This window comes from Leptosomus discolor, chromosome 12 (genome assembly GCF_034619465.1).
Source record: "Leptosomus discolor isolate bLepDis1 chromosome 12, bLepDis1.hap2, whole genome shotgun sequence".
Lineage (NCBI taxonomy): Eukaryota > Metazoa > Chordata > Aves > Leptosomiformes > Leptosomidae > Leptosomus > Leptosomus discolor.
Genome location: NC_141402.1, coordinates 22,281,418 through 22,308,019, shown reverse-complemented (window position 1 = coordinate 22,308,019; position 26,602 = coordinate 22,281,418). Strand labels below are relative to the sequence as shown.

The following is a 26,602-nucleotide window of genomic DNA, read 5'->3' as shown; positions in this document are numbered from 1 at the left end:
CGCATTCCGCCAGCCCCCAGCCGGCAGCACACCGAGCGCCTCGGGGCTCCGGTGGGAAGGGAAGACAAAGAGCGGGATAAAAGAAAATGGATGCATCCCCGGGGTGCTGGGCAGCGTCCCGGGTGCCTCGTCCCCGCAGCTCCCCCCGCCCGGACTCCAGCCCTCGGCGCCGTTACCTGCTGCCCCGCACCGGGGCTGGCGCCGCCAGGGCGGCCGGGACGCCGCGGGCCCCCCCCGGGCCCGGCGGGCTGAGGTAGTGCGGGCCGAGCGCCCCCCCCACAGCCCCCCCCATCTCCACGAGCCGAGGTGGTGCGGCCCGCGTTCCCCCCCCCCTCCACGGGCTGAGGTGGTGCGGCCCGGAGCGCTCACGTGACCGGGTGTTGCTGCGTCGCCTGGCAACGGGAACACGGGAACATGGCGCAGACGGCGGCGGGTGAGTGCGGGGCTGGGCCGCGGCCGGGCCTTGAACCGCCCGGCCCTCGGCCGCCCGGCCTCCCCGGCCCCGCGGGTGCCCGTGCCCAGCCCCGCGGCGGCCTGCAGCTGGCGGGCCCCGGGGAGCCGGGCTGGTTCTCACTCTTCCCTCCGCTCTGGTTGCAGGCACAGGCCATCCCCAGCCCAGCAATATGGAGGAGGCCGCCGGTGCCGCAGCAGAGGGCTCTGGGGTGGAATCCGGCTCCGCTGCGCGGGATATCGTCCGAGTTCCGTCGCCTCTTGCTATGGAGGTGATTTCCTTCAGAACGTTCGCGGGGCAGCATGATGTTCCTACGCTCTCCTTGCAGAGTGATGGCTTCGTGGAAGCAGTTTCGATAGGGAGAAGTAAAACAAGGGAGCGGTTGTTGAAGTCTTGCCCTGCCTATTAAAAAAACCAAGTTAAATGTAGTTGTAGTTCTGTGTGTCAGCAGCGTCCTGAAGCATGTGCTTCTCACTCAGCTCCCAGATGGCTGTAGGCATGTTTAACGGGAGGTTGCCCCCATCTCACAGACACACGTACGGGGGCTGTGTTCGAGGTTGGTGGTGCTAAGTTTTTTTTGTCTGTTGGTACTGCACGATATTTGAATTTGGCAAATGATGGTACGGGATAAAACGGTGTCTCTTTAAAAAGAAGATAATAGTTTGGCTACGTGTAGCACCAGCTGGAGGACTAAAATCCCTAAGGGCATTTTTTTAAAAAATAGACGTGAGCCAGAGACACATCTGAAATTAAAAGTGGTGTGTAGAATTTTTGTCAGGATCTTTACCGTCTTCATGCTGCCTGGGTGACTGTTTTTGTGAACGAGATTAAACTTCAAAATTAAACTCCCATGACAAAAAGCAGTTGTTACAGCACCGTAGCATGAGCATTAAACCAAATGCACAACCTGCTGTAACGCTGCTATTCTGCTTTTTGCCTGTGTGTGTGCTAGGCAGTAGAGGCGGAGAATGGGAGCGACAGTGAAGAAGAAGGGTCCGTTCCTCTGCAGGACCAAAAAGAGACATTTCCCCCAGCAGAAAGAGGAGCTACAGAGCTGTTTGTTAGTTCTGCAGAGGTGAGACACTAATAACACACACAATCTTATTCACAGAAGGCATGGCCGGTATTTGTAACTTCAAATTCTCCTGGGGCGGTTTTGTTGCTGCCAACACAAACCCGACCAGAACTGAACAGAGAGAAGCTAACTGGTCAGGCACAAAGTCTACAAAAGCTGTGACAGAGCTGGAGAGGTTCCTCTGTCGTGCTGCATGTGGGTAAAGGTGGTTTTTGAATCGGCAGAGGCACAGCTTTGCCAGTGTATCTGTGGGCTGAGTTTAGAACAAGGCCCTCTTGCCGATTCTGTGTCTGCATCGTTCTTGTCTCGTGATGACAGAAACAAGCAGATTGTCAGGGCAGACTGAAAAGCTGTTTCAGGTGGTGGATTTTACGTTTCAGAAAAAATCCCCTGAGACTTTCTTGGACAAAGTCGAATTAGACAGTTGTCCTCCTGCGTTGGGTGACATGGAGCAGCCAGTAACCGAGAGAGAAAACCCTCCCCTTCCTTCAGGAGCTCCTCAGCAGGTGTCTGCGTGGTCAGCGGAGCGGAACAGCTGCACAGAGTCAGGTATCCTTCAGTCCCTTGCTAACAGTACAACACTCCATACCACCCGTCAAGCACAGTTTCTAGTTTTCTCCCTTTCTCGTCATTGTTAGTCCAACTGGAGGCACAACGCTTTGAAATCTAAGCATTTTCTTTGTCTTTTTCTTCTCTTTTTTTTTTTTTCTTTTTCTTGGGGGGTGGGGTCCAGGTGACATTGGAGAACCCATTTCTCTCTGCTCAGAGACTGCCTTTGAGCAGTTGGATCAGCTCACCAGTGAGCATGGTGACCAAAGGCGGGAACAGGCATGCCAGCAGCGTGGAGCTGAGGGGCACGAAACGAGTGGAAGAAGTGAAGAAACCGTAGAAGAAACAGAGCTGGTTGTCTTGGATCTAGAACATGTGAGAAGTCCTCCAATCTTGTCGTTCTTCTTCGCAGACCTGCTGGTTTTATTTGTATGAAATACACAAGGTAGATTGTCAGCAGCGGCTCAGCCATAGGCTGAAACCACGTGTTTAAAACAGGCTTTTGCAGAAGTACTGACTCCTGAGCGTGTCTGCTCCCTCAGGGTTAACCCCAAACGGGAGGCTCAGGAGGGAGCCGTGTAGTGGGTAAATCTGATACTCCTCAGTGCTCCTGAAAGAGAAGTACTGTCAGCAAGAGCGAGGGGATGGGCTCTCAGAGGCAGCTCTTCTGATGTGTTTCTGACTTTCAGATATCCTCAGTAGTGGCTTTCTGCTGTCAACAAATACCCACTATGTAACTCCTCTCACTCGTTACAGTGAGCGTAGCTAAAGTAAGAATGCAAGGGTCTGTGGCAGAAAATACGCTGTGTTATTTAACAGCGGGGGCAGCAGTAAGGTTTCTTCATAATTTCTTTACACAAGTACGTTGACTTGTATCAATGTCATACTTCTTGAAAGCCTCTGATGAGAAGATTCCAGGCTGCCCTGAAGAGTCACCTCACTAAGCAGATGGAAAAAGTGAGCCTAGAGCTTCAGGAACTGGTACGTGGCATTCTTACTTTGCCTTCCCGCAGCAGCCCACCCCTGCCCGAGCTGAAGCCAGGTAACTGGTTTCCTCTTGTGTTTGCAGAGGGCAGCAGCGAAGAAGGGGCAAGCAGAGAGGGAAGAGCTTGGGCTGGTTCTTTACGGAGCGCAGCAGCAGCTGGCCCGCCTGCAGCTGGAACTGGAGAAGAGCCACGACCGCCGTTCTCAGGTGGCCGCAGCACGTCAGCAGCTGGAGGAGGAGCTGGAGGGCCTCAGGCTTACTTACAAGCAAATGTGTCAGAACACACACGATGAACGCCAGAAAGGTGACCGAGGCAGCCCTTGCCAGGTTTCCTGGCTCTAGTACTGTGTGGAGAAAGGGATTTATTTGAATCCAAGTCAAGCATTGGATTGAAAAATACAGTAACATTGATCAGGAATAAGGCACTCGCTGAAACCTTTCACAGGTATTCCTGGTTGTTTCTAAGACCGTGTGGCTACCTTGTACTTCTAAGAAGGTCTTTAGGACTAAAACTGTTCCGGGCAGATGGGCTGCTCTGTGACTTAGAAGGAGGAAGATGCTGTCGCTCTGTTACGTTTGCCTGTGTCTCTGTAAGGGTGTGACGAGATCGCAAAGGTCGTGGGTCGTGAGGGGCACGCGGGAGCCTGAGAGTGCCATCCGCGTGGGAACCCGTCCCAGCCAAAGAAATGGACTTGACTCATGCTGGTTGTGCTGCAGGCCTGTGGGTAGGGGACAGGAAAACAACTGTGATGGCGAGGGTAGCTCAGCGTAGGATAAACTGCCTAGAAAGGTTTGGCAGGTTGCTGAAAAAAATAGAGAACCGTTCAACAGACTGAGAAAGAGACAGTTCTGTTTTGGGGCAGAGGAGTGGAGTCACAGCCTCCCAAGGCCGCCCCTTCTTTGATCTCCTGGGTTTCTGAGTGCTGGGAAGCAATGAATTGCTTACCAAGATATTAGCTGTGCTTGTGGAGCTGTACTCCAAAGCCGATGCACATTCACATTTCAGGGGGGCTGGTTTGGCTGGTCAGTGTGCGAATTTGGCTTTGGGTGCTTCTGTGTTTCTTTCCCTTTTACCTCTGTTTAAAGTGTGTCTTACAAACATACTTTTCTGTAAATATTTTTCCCCCTGCCTCCCCAGTCTCTGCAATGCAGACCCAGGTTGAAAACTTGGCCTTGCACCTCTTCTACATGCAGAACACAGACCATATGCACCATAATATTTTACTAACGAAACGGTCGACAAAGAGGGCTGAGCTGGAGAAGGCCCAAGCTGACGTGGAAAAGAAAAAACAGGTATCAAGTAAAACTCTCTTCTTTCAAATAAATAAATGAATTCAGGTGACAGCTAGCGGCGAGTCTCGGAGGACGTGCTGCCTTGGCAGAAGGAAGGCTGTAGTGAATATACAGACACCATGGAAGGTGCGTGGGGATATTTTCCCCAAATAATTGAAAATGAGAAGAATCCCCACCACCAAGATAGTGGCATGTACTGAACAGAATTTTTTTATGAGCCTTATAATAGGAAGTAGTAATCAGTAGTGATCACTCTTCACGCAGGCAACGGGGGTGTGGGGGCAGAAAGATATTTAGCAAAGAAGTATCGTATGTTGAAGTCTGGAGAATTGCTCTGAGTCCCAAGGAAGAGCGAACTTGGAAGGTGAACTGAGCGGTCGGTGTGCTGGAGCTCCCTCTGCTGCCTCCTGCTTGCAGCAGGACACCAACTAATTACTGTTGATGCAGAATTGCGGGCAAACGGTTGAGATGGAATGGGTTTAGATGGTTTTTAACAAAGGATTTTAAACCATAAATTATCAAGATTCCCAGCTGCTGGAGAGGTGGCGCAATGTAACCCATGCTGGCAGGGATGACTGCTGCTTCAGATCTGAAGGACCAATTTCCTACTGTGGGTGGAACGATAAAAACCAGCAAAGAAGGTTTTGTTCTCTTGAAAATTGTCACTGCTGCATTCAGGAGTCGTTTGGATAGGAATGGAAGAGTTTCAGTAGGAATCAAAGCTAACTGAATTCATTTTCAGCCCAAGTTATTGCTGTAGAATTTAGTTGGTTAAGCCTGAGATTATGTTACTCATCCTGAGCTGTTTGGCTCTGCCTCTCTAGGATCTTCTGGTAGACCGCTTGACCCGGAAAGCCTACGAGCTGCAGGAACAGATTGCTCTGTTCGAAGCTCAGTTTGTGGCTCAGGCAGAGGACACAAAAGTAACTCGGCAAGCAGCAAATGAGGTAGGAGAATGCTTTTTTTTGCTTCTGGTTAATATTTCCCTCTGGAAGGACCGACCCCGTTGGCTCATGCTCACGTGGTAGCTACAGTGTAGGACAGAGTTGTATGATCAGTTCCTGTTTGGAGGAATGAAGACTTTTTTGTTTTGGTTTGTTTTGGTTTGTTTTTCCCTTTGTCCTCAAGAATTGCCTATAAATCACTTCCTCCCCCACCCTCTCTGCATTTTTTTCCTTGCAGACCTATGATCTGTGGTCGGGGGTGACCATAAACCAGAGGCACGTTAGCTGAAGCTGTTCCTGCCCAGCGTATTATGAACACACACACAAAAAAGGCATTGTAACGTGAATTTGGTTTCCCAGCCTAGTACAGATTTATCCTGTCTACAAATCCTCTCTCCCCCAGGCTTGTATGGAGGTTCAGGCTATTAACATGGAGAAAAAGCGACTGATGAACCACTGGAATAGCAGCTTGGCGGGAATGAAGCAGAGAGATGAGGCCTATATCGCCACCCAAGCGCTGCTGAGGTACGGTATCTGAGAACAGTCCCAGGAGAGACCTCACACGGGTTGGACGGGAGGGATGCTGAAAGGGGCAGTGCGTCTCCAGTTTATTGCTGCGCGTGCAGGATATGTCAAGCAGAACAAGTTTGCTGCTCTGAAGCACGTAGTAAGGTTAAAGGATAGGAAGCACAGTTCTTCGTCACTATTCTGTATCCAAAACACAACTCTCCCCCCAAATGTGTGGGGTTTTTAAAGCTGTTTAGAGTTTTTCTGTTCATATTTTAGTCCTTTAGAAGAGTTCCTTCACCTTTGCAACATCTCTCAATCCAAAGAGCTAGACTTCAAGAGGGATTTTACCTGTCGCTCTCAGTTAGGGTTTTGTGATGCCTTCAGAAATCATCAGGAAAACCGTCCTGTTGTTGCCAAAGGAAGCGCTTATTTGCTCTGGAGTCAGCCTGGCTGATTCCCTGCAATGTGCTTTGATGGTGGCATCCTGGTAAGAGTGGGGGGTGGGGACAGGACTGAAAGCGGGAATTAATTTTCCTACGTACGTTTGCTTTTCAGTCTTCTGTCTCCATCCATCTTCTGATGACTCTGCACTGTCACAGCAGGGTGGCCTTTGTAAAGATCTTCCTCCTTGGTCTGTTGTCGCTGCAGTAGCGTGTTTGAAAAGAGGAATTTGTAGATGACTGTTCAGTGCGTGAGTCTACCCCTGTGGTGATTTTCCATCCTCTTTGCCTCTCCAGCAAGTACAGACATGACCTCAAGTCCCTAGAAACGGACATCCATGGCTGTAGGAAGTCAATCAGGAAGGAGGAGGAGAAGAATGAGTTGCTTGTCGCCATCCTGAGCCGTTCACAGAACGATGCCAACATGACAAAGAAGCTGATTGCCCAGTGCCTTTCCAGGCAGGAGGCCTTGAAGGTGGAATCTGGCACCTACGCTCGCGTTCTCCACGAGACAGAGCAGGCCCTCAACAGGACCAGGATGGTGAGGAGAGTTACTTGGAAGAAGAACCTTTCAAATCAGACACAGATGTTTAATCCCCCTCCCCAAACAGTTGTAGTGACCCTGTCTCCTGTCTTTGCTGCGTTTAGGATCAAGCTGCTTGTCTGAATCAGTTGCTGTCCATCAGTAAGGACATAGAGAAAGGAACTGATGCCAAAGTGCAGATGGAGAACGAAATCATGGCAAAGCTTCAGGACCAGATGGTGTCCAGCAAAGCCACAAAGCACTTCTCGCAGCTGGCTGCAAAGCTCCGTAGGAGAAAAACAGACCTGGTGTGTTATCTCTTCCGTTTGGGAGGGCGGGGGAAGGAAACCGCCCTGAGCGGTGTTTCTCAAGTGTGTTTCGTCCGCGCCTTCGTTCTGCTTTTCAGACCTGAAGTTGAAGGTCTGCTGAGTTTGTGACTTCAGTTTGGTTCTTCCAGTGCTCTTATTGCGGGATTCTGGTGTACGCGAGAGGGTTTGGCCAAAAAGGCCTTGACACATAATGTACTGTTCTTTCTTTACTTAAAAAATGGGACAGAACGATGAATTCTGGGAGTTTTTACCATAAAGTAGTACCAGTTCTTATGTATTGGAGGAAGACAGTGGATATGTAGTACTGCTGTACTCCACATTGAACTAACCTGTATCTCTGTCCGGCATCATGGAATGCGATACAGGCCTGCTCTCGTTCCTGAGTGAGGATTACAGCCCAAGGAGCAATCGAACCAGACCCACAGTTCTTTGTGGCACGATCAGTTGCTCTCTTTGGGAGTGTGTAACTGGAACAGATAGAAAAACTAGAAGATCCAGCGTAGTGTTTGTGGTGTTGAGTTGTGTGGGCTGGCACTAACAAGGCACCCACACCTCTGTATTTCTGCGGGTTACTTCAGCCTGGCCCTGGGATTTTTAAATCGGGGGCATTATCTTGAGCAAGAGGAAGAGTTCCAGGGCTGGCTTCCGTTGTGAGAGAGGGGCCCCCCGCCCCCTTCCCACAGGCACACCAACAAGCGGACACTCGCGTTGTCTCCCATCAGCACCTGCGGTGCACGGCTGGATGTAGCCAGAGAGTCGTGGCCGCTGGCGGCGCGGGGGCAGCAGAAGTCACCCGGCTGCATTCGCGCTGCGCTCAACAGGCACCCGCCTTTCTGGCTGCTGCGGTGGTGGTTCGGTGAGGGACGTGTTTGTCGGGTGTGGTGGAGAATGTCCTGCTCCGGTGAGCCGGGCAGCTGGAGACACCCAGGCAGGGCAGGTAAGTGCAGAGGTGATGAGCGCGGCCTCTTAAAGGCTTTGGGATGTTTGGGCTCCTTCATGCTCTTCAGCAGCCTTATGGCAGAGGTAAATGTTGGTATCTCCGTCAGGAGATGGAGAAACAAAGGTACAGAGCGGGTAAGTGGCTGGCTCGCAGCTTGTGGCACAGACCTGGGAGGAGAATCTAAATCCCCTGACTCCTGTGCCTCGGGAAGCGGGCGTTCCAAATCAATGGGCTGCTGCTGGTGACAGTAATTTGTTTTCTGTCTGTTGGCGTTCCTAGGAGCTGCATTTTTCCAAGGTTGAGAATGATGTGGCCCAGGTTATTCTGAATGGAACTCATACCAGCTGCAGGCTGACAGTTCTCCAAAACACACTTTGTCAGCTGGACAAGGAAGTGAAAAATACCCGTGACCTGATCAGCTGCAGGGAAAGCGAGATTGCAAGGTGCAGTCTCCTGACCGAGAACAGGCAAGCGGTGCTCAGCCAGTACAACAAGAGGTTGGAGAAGATTCTTGCGCGGCAGGGGGTATGTACATTCCCATTTCAGTCCCAGGCTTGATTTTATTCTTTGTGGTGACCACAGGTGCCCCTGATAAATGTAACTGTGTAAGTGCTGAGTAGTTAAAACTTTCAGGCATCAGTATAGAGGTTTAAAAGCTGCACTAGTTAATGTAAATGTTTACGTCTGTCAAACAGCTCTTAGTGCACGGGGGGAGGAGCTGGCATGAGGGAATTGTGAAATGAGGGTGTGCCCAGCACAGATTTCTGCAGGGAGTTGTCTGCGCCTGATGAAAACGTTGAATGACATCAATACTCTGGGAGTAACTAGGGTCTCATCAGAAAACCTGCAAATACTGACAAGGGGCGAATGGAGCAGGCGGGGTGATGTAGATCACTTGGTGCTTGGCCCCATTCAGCTGATAGATACCCAGGTCTGCCCCTGGCACCGTGAGCTGCAAGACCTTTATAGAGCCCAATGCAAGAATGAGTGCTGTGGCAGACTCTTGGACACCCAGATGTGCCTGTTGTAGGAGCTTAGGAGGCCCCTCTCGCCCCAGAGCCTGAGAGCTGTTCGGGCTTCCCTTGCATTTGTTCCCGTGAGGTCAGGAATGATTGGTCCCATCCAGCTCCTGGGAAATAGAGGCACAAAGGAAGTAACAGTATAGCGGAAGTATTCGGTAGGCATCTCAGCAGCTGGACCGGCCTTCTGCAAAAAGTGCTTCAGCAGCTTCTGCCTGATTAATCCCCAACCTTGCCCTCATCCAGGGTCAAGAACTGGGGCCACTGGGAATGGAGATCAACAAGCTGTCCAAGCAGATAGAAGAATATCACTCTGAGGTGATGACGCTACAAAAGCACTGGCTCAATCAGCAGCAAGAGCTGGTCAAGTTAACACACCAACGGGAGGAACAAGTAGCCTCCCTGGACACGTTAAAGAAACGGATCACAGTAATGCAGCAGAAGAAAGTGCGCAGGGAAAGTAGGTCATTCCCCAACTCTTTTTAAAACGTTCAGCTGTGAATGGAGGAAAAAGGGAGCGAGGGCTTACGGACGGGTGAGCCAGACCTTCACCAGAGAATGCGCCGTGCTCCTACGTCCGTGTGAGCAGTAACGCAGGCGGCCCCAGCACTGCTCTGGGGCTACGAGCCAGGCACCTCTGCTGCTCTGCCTGGCGTTATTCCCTGTCCCGACTGATCCCGCTGCCTTAACGGGCACAACCGAACCGAAGTGGCCGTGTCACGTGCTACACTTCTTAAATAACGTTTGCAAGTAGTTGGTGGGTAAATGTCCCCACCACGATGGTGCTTCCCTTGGCTCAAACCAGCTCTTTTCCACAGCAGTCTCCTTCAAAACCGTATTTGGGTTTTGGGCTTGTGGAAAAACGGTTTGGCTGGGTATGTGGGACGCAGGTGGCTCTGCAGGCAGCGTTGTCTGGTCTGATGGCAGTCTGTCACGCCTTGCCTGTGTTCCACCTGCTGCTTGTGGGAATTTTAAGACTTTTTTTTTTTTTTTTCTGTTCACCTGTAGATGAAATTCAGCAGGAAACAAAAGAGCAGAAAGACATCGAACGTCACATGAGGAACATGTCCAATGACTTGATAAAGCTGAATGTGTTGATCCACAAGAACAGCAGCAGCTTCGAGGAGCTGCAATATGGCAACACGATCACCGAGAACGAGTTTGTGCGCTCTCTCAAGGTACAGACATCTCATTTCCAGGTCTCAGCCTCCCGTGCAGATCGGAGGCAGACAGTGACCGTGTAAATCTTTCTTAGTCTGACCACGTTGTGTTGTCTGACAATGTTATGCTTCCCAAACCTAGGCAGCAGAAAAAGAGTCGGTTGAGATGCAGGAGAAGCACAGTCAGCTGACTGAGGAGAAGGAAAGACTCCTAAACAGCCTGGTGGAAGCAGAGTAGGTACCAGAGAGGTTCTTGCTTTGTGCCACCCTCTTTGAATGTAGGTGTCCATGTCACCTTTCCTCTCTGCTCATCGAACTGAACCAGCAACAGCAAATGTGCTTCTGTCCTTCTCGGAGAAGATGAAAGGAGTTTCATGGATTTTGGGGCGCAGAAGCTGAAAGGTGCTTTAGCTGTCTCTGCAAGCAGCGAGAGCCGTGAGGATGTCGGCTTTAACAGTTCCAGCAGGCTCGTGCTGGACGTTGCTGAGATCTGTATGGGGTGACTCTGCCTGCGCTCTCCTCCGCCAGTCACTCGGAGCGAGCGTGCTGCGCTGGGCAGCTCACTGGGGTCCACCAGCCCCCGGCAGCCTGGGCACGCTTGTTGTTAGTCACCGTGCCACCACCGTGCCACGTTGTGGATGGCGGAGCTCCCTGTCTGGTTCCACGCTGCTCCTGGCTGCCCTTTTACGTGTCCCACGTGCAAACCCTCAGGTTCTGCTGCACCTTCAGCTCCATGTTCAGGACTGAGCTCGGGAGCGTGCTGCCACGCGTGCACAGGGAGCGAGCGTCCTCTCGGGCGCTGACAAAGGTGCCGCTTTCCCTTTCTGTCACTGAAGGCATCAAATCCTGCTGTGGGAGAAGAGGATCCAGCTGACGAGAGAGATGCGTGCGGCGGTGGAGTCTGAGTCAGGGCACGGCGAGCTCCACGCCATGAGAACAGAGATTCACAGGATGCAGGTGAGCCCCGGGGGAGGAGCACTGGGGAGGGGAAGCTGCACACGATGGATTCAGCTTCGGTGTTGCTGAAGGCAGGAGATGAGAAACGGGCTGGGGAAGCAGCATTGCCAGGCCACAGCAATGTTGGAAATCGTACACCCTCCAGCTGGGCCGAATGAAATACATCCAGCGTGCGTGCTCTTCGTGCCTTCCTTGCGCCTGCCGTGTAATGGGCTGCAGCAGAGTCTAGAGACACCTGAGTAATCTATTTAAAACATAATATGTTTGCCACCTTATGCCGTGACCCCAATTTATAAGCAAAGGAATGTTGATGACTAAATATTGCATCATCTTAATCACTGGTTAGGGAAGCCTTCTGTCTTCTGGCAAAGCAACTCTTCCCTTTTGTTCCCAGGTTACTTTACTCTTCTGCTTTTCCTATTGCTAAGGAGTTCCAGTGAAACCTTTTGAAGATTACTTTAGACGAGTTGATAATCCAGCCCTTTGCTTTCCAGATCCACACAGGGCAAGCCGGGTTTGGGTTTAGAGCAAATTTGGCTTGCCAACGCTCACGTGTCACGTATGTCTGGTTTACGTGGAGGGGATGTGCCGCACAGAATCGGTTCGGTGCCGTTTGTGAACATTGGTTACTTTCAGCCTATTTCATATCTTGACACACGGCAGGTCCGCTATGGCCAGCTGATGAAGCAGCAGGAGAAGATGATTCGTGATATGGAGGCATCTGTTTCTCGCAGAGAGGTGATAGCGCTTTGTGGAGAGGGTCAGAACAAAAGAGACAAGAAGCTTGTCCCCAACAGTGTCTTCCACTGCAAGAAACAGGAGCTGAGAAAGAAGATCAGCAAAGCCCAGAAGGTGAGCGAGCAGAGCAGGGCTGCAGGAGTTCACCGGGGCTGTAAGGAGCACCAGGGTGGGCTGAGCACAGACACGCGGGGTGTCGGGACACAGACGGGACAGGCTTTGGAGGCTCCTTAAAAAACCCCACAGGAGAGTTCTGGGGAGATGGCTGGGAGTGCAGCTGGACGAAGAACCACACTCTGCCCTTTCCTTCTCTTCCGTTTGCCAGAACGTTCAGGACTGCAACGCAACCCTCCTGGAGCTGGAGAGCGCCCAGGCGTCCCTCGGTGCCGCCTTCTTGGAAAAGCAGCGAGAACTGCGCAGGCTGGGGGCTGAGTGCGACGGCCTCGATGCAGACGCAGAAGCTCGTCGGAACAGGAAGCGACGGGTGAGCGGCTCCGCTCCCTGGAGCTCGCGAGCCCGACGGGACCGGCTGCTTTCTCCTGGTGCCGGCTCCCCATCTCCCTGTCTCGCCACCATCCTGAACTGAGTGTGCTTGGCATTTTAGCGGCACTTTAAGTTAACTGAGCACACCTTGAGGGCTCATGGGGGTCCTGAATTGGGGCTGCAGTTGTACTCTTAGCGAGGCAGCATTCACCTGGAGACATCAGCCTGAAGGACATGGTTTGTGTCTTGAAAATACCCGGTCACAGCTCTCCTCTGTGAGCGCTTTCTGGCTGCTCATATGTTACAGATTTGAGAGCCAGCTGAAGGTCTTGAATGGCCTCCTGCAAAGGTTGTAAGTTGGTCAAACTCTGTCCTGGCGAGGGTTGCCCTGTGCATGCAGGTATTTCTCTGGTTTATGGAATTCTGTGATGAACATTTAATTTTTTTTTTTTTTTTCTATTAGCTGACGTGTGGATGTGGTGCTTAGGGACACGGTTTAATGGTGGACTTGGCAGCGTTAGGTTCATGGTTGGACTCAATGATCTTAAAGGTCTCTTCCAACCTAACCACTTCTCTGGCTGTACCCGTTAGCAGCTGTTCTGCCGCTACAAGGGGGACTTCATAGCCCTGTCCCTCTTCAGAAGCCCTTCCCTTTCAGAATGTGATGGTTCCAGTACCGGTGACAAAAGTCACCTGCCTTTCTTAGTGCTTTTCTCTCTGCGGCCTGCTGTCAAAGCAATTTCTGTTGTTGCTTTCCTCAGAACCTTTTGGAGATCGTGTCCTACCAGACTCGCCGGAAGCACCTGCAGGCGCTGAAGGAAGGGACGTACGCTCCCCTGTGCCGCACGGAGCAAGCCTGGAGAAATGAGCACCAGAAACTGCGCCACCGGCTCCAGACCATCGATGCCATCGTCCAGCAGATCCAGCAGGACCATCCCCAGCACTACCGGACTCTCCAGTGGCTCAGACAGTGCTTGGGCTCCAGGCTGGGCTCGCAGGAAGCCTGACTGCCACGAACCCCATCCATGTAACCCTCAGCTCTTGTTCTGCTGGAGCCTGCAGGCTTTGTAAATAAACAAATATCTAAAAACTAAGTCTGTGTAGCAGGTAGTGGTCACCAAAGCTGTAGCAGTGCAACTGATTTTTGTTTCCTTGGCTGCACAAGGGTGGCTTCATCCCTCCCCCTGGCCTGGGGCGCTGGGGGCAGCCGCCCCCTTCCCCTCCGGGCCCCCCCTCTCTCACCGCCTTTCCCTGCAGCTCCGGGAGGCGGAAGGCCCCGGCCCCGGCGGGGGAAGGCGCCCGCCCGCTCCCGGGGCCGGTCCCGCCCCGCAGACGCCTCCGTGATGTGAGGCCGGTCCCGCCGCGCCTGCTGGGAGGCCGGGCCGGGCCGGCGGGGCCATGGCGGGGCCGGGGCTCCCGGCCGCGCTGCTGCTGCTGCTGCTGGCGCTGCTGGGCTCCGCCGCGGCGGGCAGCCCCGGGGCCGCCGGCTGCCAGGTGCCCCCGGGCGAACGCTTCGACTGCGGCCCCGAGCGGCTGCTGTCGCGGGCGGACTGCGAGGAGCGGGGCTGCTGCTACGCACCCGCCGGCTCCGGCTCCAGCCCCGGCTCCGGCTCCAGCCCCGGCCCGCCCTGGTGCTTCTTCCCCAGCGGCTACCGGAGCTACCGGGCGGAGAACCTGACGGCCACCGCCACCGGCTCCGCCACCCGGCTCCGCCGCGTCGCCGCCAGCTTCCTGCCGGGGGCCGTGGGCAGCTGGCGGCTGGACGTGGCGCTGGAGACCCCCACCTGCCTCCGCTTCACGGTGCGAGCCGGCCCCGGGACCGGTGCCCCGGTGCTCCGGCCCCCCCCGCTGACACCCCCCCCCCCTCCCTTCTGTCCCCGCAGCTGCGGGACCCGGCCCGGCAGCGGTACGAGGTGCCCCTGGCCACGCCGCGGGCGAGCGGCCGAGCCGCCTCCCCGCTCTACGGGCTGCAGATCAACCAGGATCCCTTCGGCCTCGTCGTCTGCCGGCAGCGCGACGGGCAGGTCCTGTAAGTGCCCGTCCTGCCCCGAGCCTTCCCGAAGGGATTCGGTCTGGAAGCGGGTCCTGGCCCCAACCCCAGCGGTGCGTGGGACGGAGCAGGGATGCGGCAGGGGATGGCGGTGACAGCAGCGGGGTGGCGGTCAGCGGCTGCGGGGGCTTTGCTTTGAGCCCCTCTGCGGTTCGGTGCCTGGGAAGGGAAGCAGGAGTCTCAGAGATCAGTCGAAACCCGGCTGCTGGGCACCGCTGGGGCTGTTTGCCGGAGTCTCCCTTTCTCTCCAACAGGCCGAACACCATCGTCGCGCCCCTCTTCTTCGCAGACCAGTTCCTGCAGGTCTCCACCTCTTTGCCCTCCCATTTCATTTCTGGGCTGGGGGAGCACCAGACGCCGCTGGTCCTCGACACGGCGTGGACCAGGGTCACCCTCTGGAATCGGGATATGGCGCCTGTGGTACGGAGCGGGGCTGAGGGAGAGGGAGGTGGCTCATCTGCACCTGTGGGGGTGGCCCTGCAACCTCTGACATCTTGTTTGGGGCTGGGGAAAGGCATCCGTGGCTGTGGAGCTCTGGGACCTGGCCTCAGCCCTGGGCAAGCCCGTGGGACCGTTGTCCCCAAGTCAGGCTTTGTCCCCCCTGGGGCTCTTGTTTGGCTCAGAAGCCGCTTTCCCTGACACGGTCCAGGGCTCTTGTTTGGGGCAGAGCTCTGCTGACTCAGGCAGTGTCTGGGGCTGCAAGCCCTGGCTTTGCACCCCGAGCCGTGACGGTGCTTCTGGCCAGTGGCAGGCAGGTGGGGGGGTGGGTGCTGTGCTGGGGCCTCCAACGGAGCCTCACCCGCACTGCGCTGTGCTCTACTCCAGCCCCAGGTCAACCTCTACGGCTCCCACCCTTTCTACCTGGTGATGGAGGACAGCGGTTCGGCTCACGGCGTCTTTCTGCTGAACAGCAACACGATGGGTGAGTCCCATGGAGGTGCTGGGCGTGGGCTTGTCCCACGTCCCCATCCTCAGCTTGTTCCTCCGGCGCTCGTGCTTCGCCAGATGTGCTCCTGCAGCCCAGCCCGGCCCTGACCTGGCGCACGACGGGCGGGATCCTGGACTTCTACGTCTTCCTGGGCCCTGACCCCAAGAGCGTGGTGCGGCAGTACCTGGACGTCATCGGTAGGGCCGAGCCACGGGCGGGGGGCACGGGTGCTCCTGGGATGGCTCTGCCGGGATGCTGCGTGGCCCATCTGAGGTGAGGGCTGGGGCTGCCCCTGAGGTGAGCGAGGCCCTTGGGTGGGTGACGAGGTGTCTTCTGCCTGCTGGCTGCCCGGGGGTGGTGGGTGGGAGCTCCAAGCCGGAGCCGGGCCGGCTGGGGCATCCCCGGGGGTGACCTGAGGGCTGGGCAGGGGAAGGAGAAGGAGACAGATCCCCCGGCACAGGCACTGGGCACCCCGACTTCCAGAGCCCCCCTGATCCCCCCCAGCCCTGCTCCCCCCCCTGCAGCTGCCCCGTCCCCAGCCCCTCCCCTGAGGCCTGTCCCGCAGCCCCAGGCTGCCCCACGGCCTGTCCTGGCAGCGGCGAGCGGGGCCTCGGGCAGGCCCAGGGCTCTGTTAACCCAGGGGCCTTCAGCAGCAGTGCGGGGAAGGAGCGGGGTCTGCAGGAGCGGCTGCAGCAGGAGGGGCTCCAGCCTGGGGCCGGCTGTGACAGTCAGGGTTCTTTCCCTCTGCCAGAGGCCGTGCCAGGGCTCGGTGGTCTGTTCCTGCCCTGGGGATGTCGTCAGCTGCATCCAGCTCAGGCTGAAGCTGAGGAGATGGGCAAAAGGAAAAGCAGCCGGAGAAGGACACGAAGGGGATCCGGCTGCGAGCTGCCCCCAGCTGCAGACAAGAGACAGCCGGCCTCTCGGCGTGAGGAAGGGTCCCTGTGAGTAGTCCTCAGCAGAGCTGGTCACCAACATGCACTGCGGGGTCTGTGTGCGTAACCAAAGCACGGTATAGCCGTGGGGGCGGGGGGTGTGTGTGTGTGCGCAGTGAGGCTGTGTATGTAGGAAGCCTCATATTGTAAGAGCTGAGAGAGGCAGAGACAGAAGTGTCTCAACAGTAAAATCCTCCCAGCAGCACCAAGAGCGGGAGCGGCAGTGAGTCCTGGGCCCTTGTGTTATAATCAGATCTGAATTTTGAATTTCATTGATAATTAATTGTTTTGAATAAACAACTAATTTCTTATAGTTAATTATTTCCTGATTCAATTAATTTACATTATGGTAAGGAGTAGACAAAACCTCACTTATGCTAAGAGACAGCAGATGCAGGCCTTAGGAAGATGGCCAAAGCTGAAGCTGCTGTGGATTGGGAAACTGTACAGAACACAGAACGAGGAGGGAGGGAGGCAGGTACAAGGGGTGAAATTGTACGTTCTCAGCTAGTTCTCTTATGTGATGAAACCATCGAAACAAAGGAATGTTGCTGTGAAGACTCTCCCGTCCTCCCCATCCTAATTTGTATATCAGAGATTTTGATCAGTAAAATAACCAATGATTAGATTAGGAAAGGACTATTAAGAAAGTTATAGAATAGGGCGGACCAATCATTGTAACTGTCAAAATTAATAGCGGGCATAAGATGCATGCTTATGTTAAAATCTGTTAAAGATCCTGACTTTGCAGAAAAAGGGTATAAGATGTTGAATTTTTGATGTAACTTTGAAGCCCGTCGGGTGGAGCTGTCCCTGTGCTTCCCAGCGCTGCAATAAAGACGTGCCGGCTTATCTGCAAGTGTGTAGATAAATTTGTCGTGATTGCGACCCTCCGTCCACACTTGGGGCCGTGTCACCCCTCTTGTGCTCCGGGTGCCTCCCTGTGCCTGTGCCCTCCCACCTTCCATCACTGGCGTCACTCTTTTGCTTCCCTGTACCTTTCTTCTTCTGTCTGTTCTTGTCCCCTGCTCCCTCTTCGTCCCTCTCTGGTTTCCAAGCCCCTCTCTTGTTCTGCTATTCTACCTGCCCCTTTGGTTTTCCTTGCTCTCCCTCTGTCCTGCTCCCTGCCCCTCTTTTTTCCTTCCTCTGTCTCTGTCCTGCAGCGCATGGCTGGTTTTTCATTCACTGCCTCTTTGTCCCGATCTGCATTCCTCCTTGATGTTCCCAATCTCTCTGGCTTCTTGCCTGAGATGCTTTTTCTCTCTTGTTTGTAACAGGAGACGCTGTTCTCTAAAAACATAACGGCATTCTTTTGGCAAGCCGCTGAAACGTTGAGAAGATCCCCTCCTGGGAACACTGTGCAATATTCTTCCTGTCTGCAAGTGGCACCTGTTCATCAGAATGGATTCCAGAACCCAAGGGGCAGTTAACCTCCAGAAGTCTTAAACCTTCTGGGGAATCGCACAGACTATTTCTTGCTAAGAAGACGAAGGCTCTGTTGTTCCAGCTGTCCTTAGTGTTTCGAGACAACAAGCACTTGCACTGGTACTTGTTCTTTTCTGATCTGCGGCTCCTGTGAATGTTTCTCCAAGTTCTTGGTTTCCTGTCCGGGTGACTCTCCAGAGGACTGTAAAAATCAGTCTTCGTGGAGACTCTCTGTGCTGCGGAGCTGCCTGTATCGTTGTTGTCACCCAGCTGCCTACAAACGGCTCCCAACCCCAGACAGTGGGGCGGCATTTCTGATCTGCTGGAAGGGGGTGTCTCCATTTTTAATGTTGTTTCTTTCAGGGAGCACTGTGAGCGTGGCAGATCCTAAGCAGAAATACACTCGATTTGAACAAGTCGGGCAAGGGTAAGTCCAGTCACAGCTACTAACACAAAAGCACGCGCCAGGTATTTTGCTGGTGTGATATCAAGCGTGAAGTCGGGCAAGCTCCAAACGTGTTCAGACCCTGGGCTTAGATTCTGCTGTCTCTCAGTACTGATCAGAATTGGTGCCTGTGGTCAGAAGGCGTCGTCAAAGAGCACTTGATGCTGGCAACGTCTTGTCTGCAGCGAGGGGCAGGACCTGGAAGATCTACTGTCCCTCAAGTTTGTAGCACGCGTTTGCTTGTTTTCTTAGGGGAAATCATTTTTGTGTGTCTCAAAATAATACGGCCACGCTAAAGAAAGGAGAAAAATCTTTATTGCCTGAAAGAGCAACTTAGAACCTGATAGCTGTCAGATAAATAACACTTCTCAAGAACATTTCTTTCCACTCTTTTGCTTTAAAAAAGTATTTAGTGATCAGGATTATATCTTTTCTGGCAGAGGTAGTGAAAACCAACCATTCAGTAATACATGCAGTGTCGATGCACTGTCCTTTCCTCAGATGGCTGGCACGTGTGTTCAGGGCTCTCAGAATGACTGCATGGTGTTGCCGGAGTTTTGCAGATAGATCCAAAGAAGAGCTCTAAGAAGGCACAGCTAGACTGTGCGTGTGTTACATTCTCTGGGAAAAAACCACACACACCCCCGCAAGAAAAAAAAAAAAAAAAAAAAGAAAAAGGAAAAAACTAAACCCCAACAGAGCAAAACTGGAGAAAAGGGGAAAAGAATGAAATCTATTATTTTCCAGTCTCTGTAGGCACCCTGCCCTTCAGTTTTGGACTGAAAGAATTTAGTATGAACTCTGGAGATTTGCACCAGCCCTTTTTCTTCCTCTTGGACCTAAGTTTTCACTTGGATAGCCTGCATGGCAGGGGGCTTCTGGGCTGCTGCGCTGTGCGCTGCTGGCTGAAGGAGTGGAGGAACCAAGGTGTTTTAGAAACACTACAGGCAGCAGAGAGCTCCTGTCAGGGCTTTCACTTCCAGGGTCTAAACCACTTCTCATGTCTCTGCTGCTCTTTTGTTTCTGGGGCGTCTGGAACTGTCTATACAGCACTCGACATCACCACAGGACAAGAGGTGGGTGTCAGCAGCCCCAGCAGATTTGGCAGGGGTTCAGCGCTTTCCCCCATGGTGCGAACAGCGGATGGGCTTTCGGATCGCCAGGAGATCTTTACTGCAAAGACTTCCACATGGCTGGGGGCTTGTGGCTGGGGGTGGGGGCAGTGTCCGAACACTGGGCTCCCCCCTGGGCTGCACATTCACTGACGGACACCCACCCCTCATCCTGCCCAGCCGCACGCCCGACGTGCAGCCCCCCAGCGATGTCTCCCTACCCACGCACCATTCCGTGCCCCCCCAGCCGTATGCCCCCCAAGACCCCAACTACGCACCCCTCCATTTCCATTTACCCCCTCAGCCATGCCCCCCCCATGCCCCTCACCCACTTTGGGCCGAGCTCTCCTGTGCTCCCCAGCCATGTCCCCCCACCCAGCCATGCCCCCCCCCATTTTGGGCGATGCCTCCTGAGCCCCTCCAGCCATGCCCCCCCCCCATTTTGGGCGATGCCTCCTGAGCCCCTCCAGCCATGCCCCCCCCCCCCATTTTGGGCGATGCCCCCTGAGCCCCTCCAGCCATGCCCCTGCACCCCTGCTGGCCCCTCCCCCCGTGCTTTGCCCGCACCCCCGGGCTCCGCTCCCCTGCCCGCGCGCCCCCGACCCGGCCGTGGCCCCGCCCCCCGCCCCTCCCCATTGGCTCCCGCCGCGCCGCTCCCCTGGTAGTTTTCGAATATAAATAGGGGCGGCCGCGGGCGCGCGCCCCCCCCCTCGCGCACCGGACGGCGGAGCATCGGCGCGGCCCCGCTCCGCTCCGCCGGGGCCGGGAACGGTCGCTCCAACGGGTGTCATTAACGCCTCCCTTCCTTTCCTGCACTCGCCATGGCGGCGCAGGGCGGCCCCGGTGGCCGTGGGCTAGCCGGAGTGGCCAGGAGGCGAGCGGGCATGTCGCCGGTCACCCCGCTGACGCTGGATACGGACAAGCTGGTGGGACTGGGAAGGTGAGTGGAGACGGGGGAGCTGCCCCGCACCACAACCCCCCTCCCCCCCACGCGTGAATGCTGCCGGCTCAGGGCAGTGCTGAGCGCGGAGGGGGGGGACACACCACACCGCCCCACCCGAGGGGGGCACCCCGAGGGGTACCGGTGGGTCCCCACGGGCTGATCGCCGCCCCCGCCCTGCCCGCAGCCACTGGGACACCCCGAAGCGGCGGGTGGCGGGGCTGTCCTTGCAGAGGCGCCGGGCCAGCCCGTGCCGGGGGTCGGCAGCCTTGGGCTCCCCCCGCAGCTCCGTCTCCTCCGAGTCCTCGGACGCGGGTGAGCGATGGGTGCTGTTGCCACACCCGCCCCTGCCCCGACCCCCCTCCTCCCCGGGGCTGGGGGTGTGCAGGGGGAGCTGTGTCAGGGGGGTGGGCGTTGGGCAGGGGGTTACTGCATGCGGGGGGGGGGGGGGGTCTGGGAAGGCAGGGGAGGGGTTTGAGGGTGGGGAAGGGTCTTTCTGGGGGTGCACGTGGGAGCCGGGTCCCCCGCTCTGTCTCAGCTCCTGGCCATGCTCTGAATCAAACTGGGATTTTAAACGGGGATTTCCTCCCCAGCACTTCCTTCCCTGTGCTGGATGATGGGTGGGAGCCCCCCCACCCGCCCAGCCCTGCACCCGGGGGGGGGCTCGGCTGTGGACCACCCCAGTGGGGGTCCCTGGGCAGGGTGATGTGGGACATGTTGGCCAGGATGGGTGGTCCCAGGGTCGTCCCTTTGCCATGCTGGGGGACGGGAGAAGCTTTGGGTGAGGGTCCCGCCTGAGCACACAGCAGATCTCACCCTGTGGCCCCCTCCCCAGCACTAGAAGGGAACACAGCTGGGGTGGGGGGGCTCCCCTGCAACCTGCCAGCGCCCCACAGGAGCAGGGGGGGACCTGTGCTGGAGCAGGGTCCCGGGGGCACGGCGTGCCTCCCACCCGCCCCCCCCCGATGCTACCCCTGCCCCTTGTTCCCGCAGGAGTGGGGCTGGACTCCCCCACGCAGGAGGACCCCGCGGCACTGGAGGAAGTGTGAGTGTCCCTCGCCCCGCGTCCCCCCACTCCGGGAGGTCTCCACCCTTGCCCACTGTGTCCCCCCTGCTCACCCTCCCCGGGCTGCCTGCAGTGCCCACGCTCAACCTGTCCCAGCCTTGCTGGGGGGCTGTGCTTCCAGCTGTTCCCTCCACCCCAAAATTAATTTTTGGTGGGGGGTGGTGTGAGAAACCACCTCTAGTGGGGGTGTCGGTGCTGGTGCTCGGCCCAGCCCTGCTGCAGGCAGGGGTCTGGCAGCGGGTGCAGGCAAGAAGCCTCTGCGGTGCTGCCGTGCCAAGTCCTCCTCTGGCAGGGACGGCCGGCAGACGGCTCGCTGCCTCACCACGCAGCGGGGTGAGGGTGCTGAGCACCTCCCTGGGCTCCCAGCACCCCCGCCTCAGCCTCCTTGGGGTGCTGCTGCCCAGGCCTCGCAGATTTGGGGTGCAGGGATCAGCTGAGAGCCGAGCTCTGCGGGGCTGAGGGGCTCTGGGTGCCACGCCTGTGCCACGCTGGTGGCTTCGCCCACTCCCGGGGCCGTTGGCAGAGCCCCTCTCTGGCAGATGTTGGTGACTGAGTAACTGGGGGCAGATGGTGATGCTGGGGCAGCCTTGGGGCTGGGTGGGCTGGGCTGCAGGGGACACGCCAGTGCCCCCTTCGTCCTGTCGCAGTGTGCAGCTGCATGGCCATATGGCCGACGGCCAGCATCCCCAGCATCCTCGCTGCCGGATTTACATACAGGTGGAGAGCGGGCGCCACTGCCACCAGCTACATCTGGGCCCCGAGTGGGGTCAGCGGGGTGCCCTGGACCACCTCAGCATGCTGCTTAACCCCCCAGCCCAGATTGGGGTCCCCCCGTCTGAAACCAGTGATTTCCAGATGGGGTTTTAACCCTTTGTGGGGCTGAAAGCCGCTCAGCTGCTCTCCCCTTGGGGGGGCTGATGACCGCTGCGTGGGGTGGGGTCCCTGTAAGGGCTGTGGCTGCCCATCCCCGGGGCTCCTGGGCTGCTCAGGCTGGGGCACGGGGTGCCATCCCCCCTAACCCTGGCTCCTCTCTTCCCGCAGCTTTGAGACAGCGATCCTAGAGTCCAGGAGAGCTCTCAAAGAGTAAGTGAAGGGGCTCTGTCCCTGTGCCCAGACCCGAAAGCCAGGCTGTCTGTCTGCCCTTCCCTGGGGTTTGGATCAAGCTGTCGGTGTTGCTCAGTGGCTGGAGGAATTGCTGCCCTGGGGTCCTGTCCGGGGAGGTCTCACCCCACTGTGGGGACCCAGGGGACAAGGGGGTCCATGCCGGCTTCGGGGCGGTGGGGGGGGTGGGATGCTGCTGGTCCAGGGCATCTTCTCTCCTCATTCAATCCTTTTTGCAGCAATAAGCTCCTTATCCGGAGGATCCACTCACTGCCAGTAAGTCCCGGGGGCTCTGCAGGGCTGAGCTGAGGGCGGCTGGATCCTGCTGTGCGCCTGGCTGAGCTGGGAGGAGGAGGAGGAGAAGGAGGAGGATGGAGCTGGGGAGCGCAGGGGCTGTGCAGCACCTCTCACCCCTCCCAACCCGCCCTGCAGCCACAGCTCCTGGGGGCCAGCCCGGTCCTGAAGAACATCACCCACTGCCGGGAGTTCAACAGCCACGGGGCCAGGGAGCAGAGGGGCCCAAGGAAGCCTGAGGACAAGGTGAGGGGGGGCAGCAAGGCTGGGGAGAGGGAGGCAGGACCGGGGAAGGGGCAGGGGGATGCCGTGCCCACCCCCCCCTCCCCCACTGCTGCAGGAGGGGTTTGTCTTCAAGAAGCTGCAGAGGCCAAGTCAGCGCAGCCGGCTGCCCGCCGGCGATGGGGCTGCGGGGAGGGACCCCCTCAGCCAGAGACTCGGCTCTGCACCCGGCCTGCTGGTGAGAGGGGCTGGGGGTGCTGAGAGGGGGGCACCGGGGGTGGGTGGTCCTGCTGCAGGGGCTGCTGAGCCGGGACCTGCTGCTCCAGCCTCCCTGTTTGCACTGGAGACCTGTGGGTGTGGGAGCTGGGGGGATTGGGGTCACTGTGTCTGCAAACAGGGCTGGTGTGGGGCTGGCCCCACTCCTGAGCCATGGGCTGTGTCGTGTCCCCTCCCCAGTTCGACACCCCCAAGAAGGAAAACTCCGCCCAGGGCGAGAGCCCCATCATCCTGCGCCGGTGCTCCTTGACATCCTCTATGTCTGAAGAGGAAGATGATGGCTTCGTGGAGATCCTGGATGAGGAGGAGATGAAGGTAGGGAGGGCTCCTCCATCTGGACAGCTGGATGTACCCTGGCCAGGGGCTCCGTCCCTGCCCAGGGGGGTGCGAAGCAGCAGTGGGACTCGTTCCCTTCACGCTCTCCTCTGTCTCGCCCCGTGGCCCCCCCGGGTGCCCCCCCGGCAGAGCAATGCTGACGTGCCGCAGGGGATGGAGAACCTGCTGACCGCGCCGCTGGTGAGGAAGGAGGAGGCCGAGCCAGTACATTGGGTGTCTCGGGGGGTGGATGGGGCCCCAGGCTCCCCCCCCCTTCCTTGGGTCTCCAAGGTGGGGTCTGAGGGTGAGGGTCACTGGTTGGCGAGCAGCACTCACCCCAGGGCTGTGGGTTTGTCCTGGGTGGTGTGCAGCCACTAGAGAGGGACCCTTTTGCCTTTGTTCTCGTGGTGCTGGGGGGGGGGGGTATGTGGGGGGAATGCCGGACCCTTGGGCACCAACACGGGCTCTCTCCCCACACAGTGTCCGGTGAAGCGCGGCAAGTGCCGGCAGCTCTTCCGCTCGCCCTCGATGCCCAGCAGCGTCATCAGGCCCATCCTGAAGCGGATAGACCGACCCCAGGACCGGGACACCCCCGTCAAGACCAAGCGACGGAGGAGCGTGGCCGGTAGCCCTGGCGAGGAGGCGGCAGCGGCGGAGCCGGTGGGTGATGGGGAATCCTCGGGGTGAGGCGTCCTTGCCCGTCCCTGGTGGGACTGCCCGGTGCCACGGCTCTGCCGGCGCCCTCGCTAACGCCGAGGGGGGTGTCTCTGGTTCATGTCCCCGCAGAAAGCGCGGCTGCTGTGCTCCAGGTCCTTCTGCCACGAGGAGATGGAGAACCTGCTGGCCAACGACCATCAGGAGCTCATCGGGGACTTCTCCAAGGTAGGGCTGCTGGGGGTGCTGCAGGCTTGGGGGTGCCGCCTGCCCCTCTCTCCTGAAACAAAGGGGGACCATCAGTGGAGCCCTGCGCTGGTGCCAGAGCCCAAATACAGCTGGTGGCCCTTGTTTGGGACCAAGGGGACTTGGGGCTGAGACTTTCCAGCCTGAAGAGCCTGACCCGCTGCTCTTCCAGTGCCGCAGCCCCGTCCCTCTTGGGAGGGAGCAGACGTCGCAGGTGGGGGGTCTTCTGAGCTGGGGGGAGCGGGTGGCAGCCAGGACGTCTCCCTGGGGACAGATCCTGACCCAGCACCCGCCTCTCCTCCAGCCTTACCTTCTGCAGACGGTAGAGGGGAAGCACCCGGACCTGAAGTACATTTCCCCTGAAATGGTAAGGGAGCAGTGACCTCTTCCCCAAAAAAACACCCCCACAGGGCTGTCTCCCTGCTTGCCCCCCCCCGCCCCCCCCTCGGTGACGGGCTCCCCTCACAGATGGTGGCAGTGCTGACGGGGCAGTTCAGCAGCCTCATCGAGAGCTGCGTGATCGTGGACTGCAGGTACCCCTATGAGTACGAGGGAGGCCACATCAAGGTCAGAACCGCCGCTGCGCCCCTCGGGGCTGGGGACAGGGTGGTCATGGGTGGGGGAGACACAAACCTGTCAAACCTCAGAGGGGCTGATGCCCCCCCCAAAGGTGCTGAACCCCCTGGAGGGGTTGAGAGCCTCCCCAAAGGTGCTGAGCACCCCCGGAGGTGCTGAGCCCCAGCTGGAAGGAGGAGGGGGGTGAAGGCATTCCCAGCAGATGGGGCAGAAGGGGGGCAGGGTATGAAGGCCCCCCCCCGCTCCCCGAGATGAAATGGGAGGAGGGGGGGGCTGAAAGGGGCCCCTCTCCCTCGCCAGGGCGCCGTCAACCTGCCGCTGGAGCGGGACGTGGAGGAGTTCCTGCTGAAGAAGCCCATCGTGCCCTTCGACACCAGCAAGAGGGTGATCGTCATCTTCCACTGCGAGTTCTCCTCCGAGAGGGGGCCCAGGATGTGAGTTTGGGGGGTTGGGGGGGGTGGGGTGGGCGCTGGGTTCTGCCGGACCCCCTGGACATGTCAGGATCCTATCTGGGTGCCAATCCTGTCCCCTGTCCCGCAGGTGCCAGTTCATCAGGGAGAAGGACCGAGCCTGTAACGAGTACCCCCACCTCCACTACCCCGAGCTCTATGTCCTGAAGGGGGGGTACCGGGAGTTCTTCCCCCAGTACCAGGTAAGCCCCCCTACCTTCACCCCCTGTGTGGGAGGGCGGGATGTCCCTGGCAGGAGGGTGAGAGTGCTGGGTGGGAGGAAAACACCCTCTCCGCTCCCCAAAACCCTGCCCTGTGAGGGGAAAGGGTCTGGCTCTGAGCATCCTCCATGAGGGTGGTATCTCCAGGGGAAGGGGGTTGTGCTGGGGGTCCTGGGGGGTGCTGGGTTTGCCCAAGGGGGTGGGGAGGGGGGCCTGCGGGTGCTGACAGAGCTGTGGGTGCCCAGATGCACTGCGAGCCCCAGGACTACCGGCCGATGGACCACGAGGACTTCAAGGAGGACCTGCGCAAGTTCCGCCAGAAGAGCCGCAGCGGGGCGGGCGAGCGCAGCAAGCGGGAGCTCTACAGCCGCCTCAAGAACTTCTGAGGGACCCCCGCAGCCCCCTGCCCACCCCCTACCCGGGGCTGCCGGCGCTCACGGTTGCCCAGCCCAAAACCTGGTTGCCCCCCTCCCCCCACCCCCCCCAGCCTTCCCAGCTCTGTGCTGGGTGCCCTGCCCAGCATCGCCCCCCTCAGCAGCGTGAGAACCGGGGGGTATGGTTGTGGGTTTTTACCCCTTTTTTAACCTAAACAGGGTTTAGGTTTTACCCCAAATGGTGGCTGGGGGCTGTAGCATGTGGGTGGGGAATGCCTAGGGGGGCTCAATCCCTGCCAGGTTCAAACTTCCTCTGGGAGTGGGGGTCAGGCTACCTCCCCTCCCCAGCATCAGGGATGGGGCTCGGGGGCTGTGGGGCAGCCCCCCAAGCCAGTGCCCCCCTTCCCCTTGCACCCTGGGCTGGGTGGGGGGTGGCTTTGCCAGCTTTGGGCAAGCCACGGGGCTGCAGCACATCACACCCCCCCCTCCCCCCCCCAGGGTGATCCTGTGTCCCCAGGCCCTGTCACACACATCACCACCACCACCCCGTCCCTAAGGGCTGCGACCCCCCGTCAGCCAA

General features: G+C 57.6%; 1 protein-coding gene across 1 annotated transcript in view; it reads left to right on the top strand.

Annotated features, from left to right (window-relative positions):
• Nucleotides 1-414: 414 nt before the first annotated feature.
• LOC147414652 (coiled-coil domain-containing protein 40-like) overlaps nt 415-26,602 on the top strand; it is a 60,983-nt gene continuing 34,795 nt past the window's right edge. Inside the window, exons 1-25 of the mRNA XM_086472018.1 lie at nt 415-433; nt 1,845-2,075; nt 2,260-2,450; nt 2,973-3,056; nt 3,145-3,364; nt 4,199-4,353; nt 5,178-5,300; nt 5,701-5,822; nt 6,545-6,788; nt 6,896-7,078; nt 8,319-8,564; nt 9,305-9,518; nt 10,067-10,236; nt 10,361-10,452; nt 11,055-11,175; nt 11,839-12,027; nt 12,239-12,397; nt 13,158-13,366; nt 14,043-14,196; nt 14,280-14,425; nt 14,701-14,866; nt 15,272-15,368; nt 15,452-15,647; nt 22,336-22,377; nt 23,568-23,727. Coding sequence (XP_086328144.1) covers nt 415-433; nt 1,845-2,075; nt 2,260-2,450; nt 2,973-3,056; nt 3,145-3,364; nt 4,199-4,353; nt 5,178-5,300; nt 5,701-5,822; nt 6,545-6,788; nt 6,896-7,078; nt 8,319-8,564; nt 9,305-9,518; nt 10,067-10,236; nt 10,361-10,452; nt 11,055-11,175; nt 11,839-12,027; nt 12,239-12,397; nt 13,158-13,366; nt 14,043-14,196; nt 14,280-14,425; nt 14,701-14,866; nt 15,272-15,368; nt 15,452-15,647; nt 22,336-22,377; nt 23,568-23,727 — 3,933 coding nt within the window. The remainder of the gene's footprint in view (nt 434-1,844; nt 2,076-2,259; nt 2,451-2,972; nt 3,057-3,144; nt 3,365-4,198; nt 4,354-5,177; nt 5,301-5,700; nt 5,823-6,544; nt 6,789-6,895; nt 7,079-8,318; nt 8,565-9,304; nt 9,519-10,066; nt 10,237-10,360; nt 10,453-11,054; nt 11,176-11,838; nt 12,028-12,238; nt 12,398-13,157; nt 13,367-14,042; nt 14,197-14,279; nt 14,426-14,700; nt 14,867-15,271; nt 15,369-15,451; nt 15,648-22,335; nt 22,378-23,567; nt 23,728-26,602) is intronic.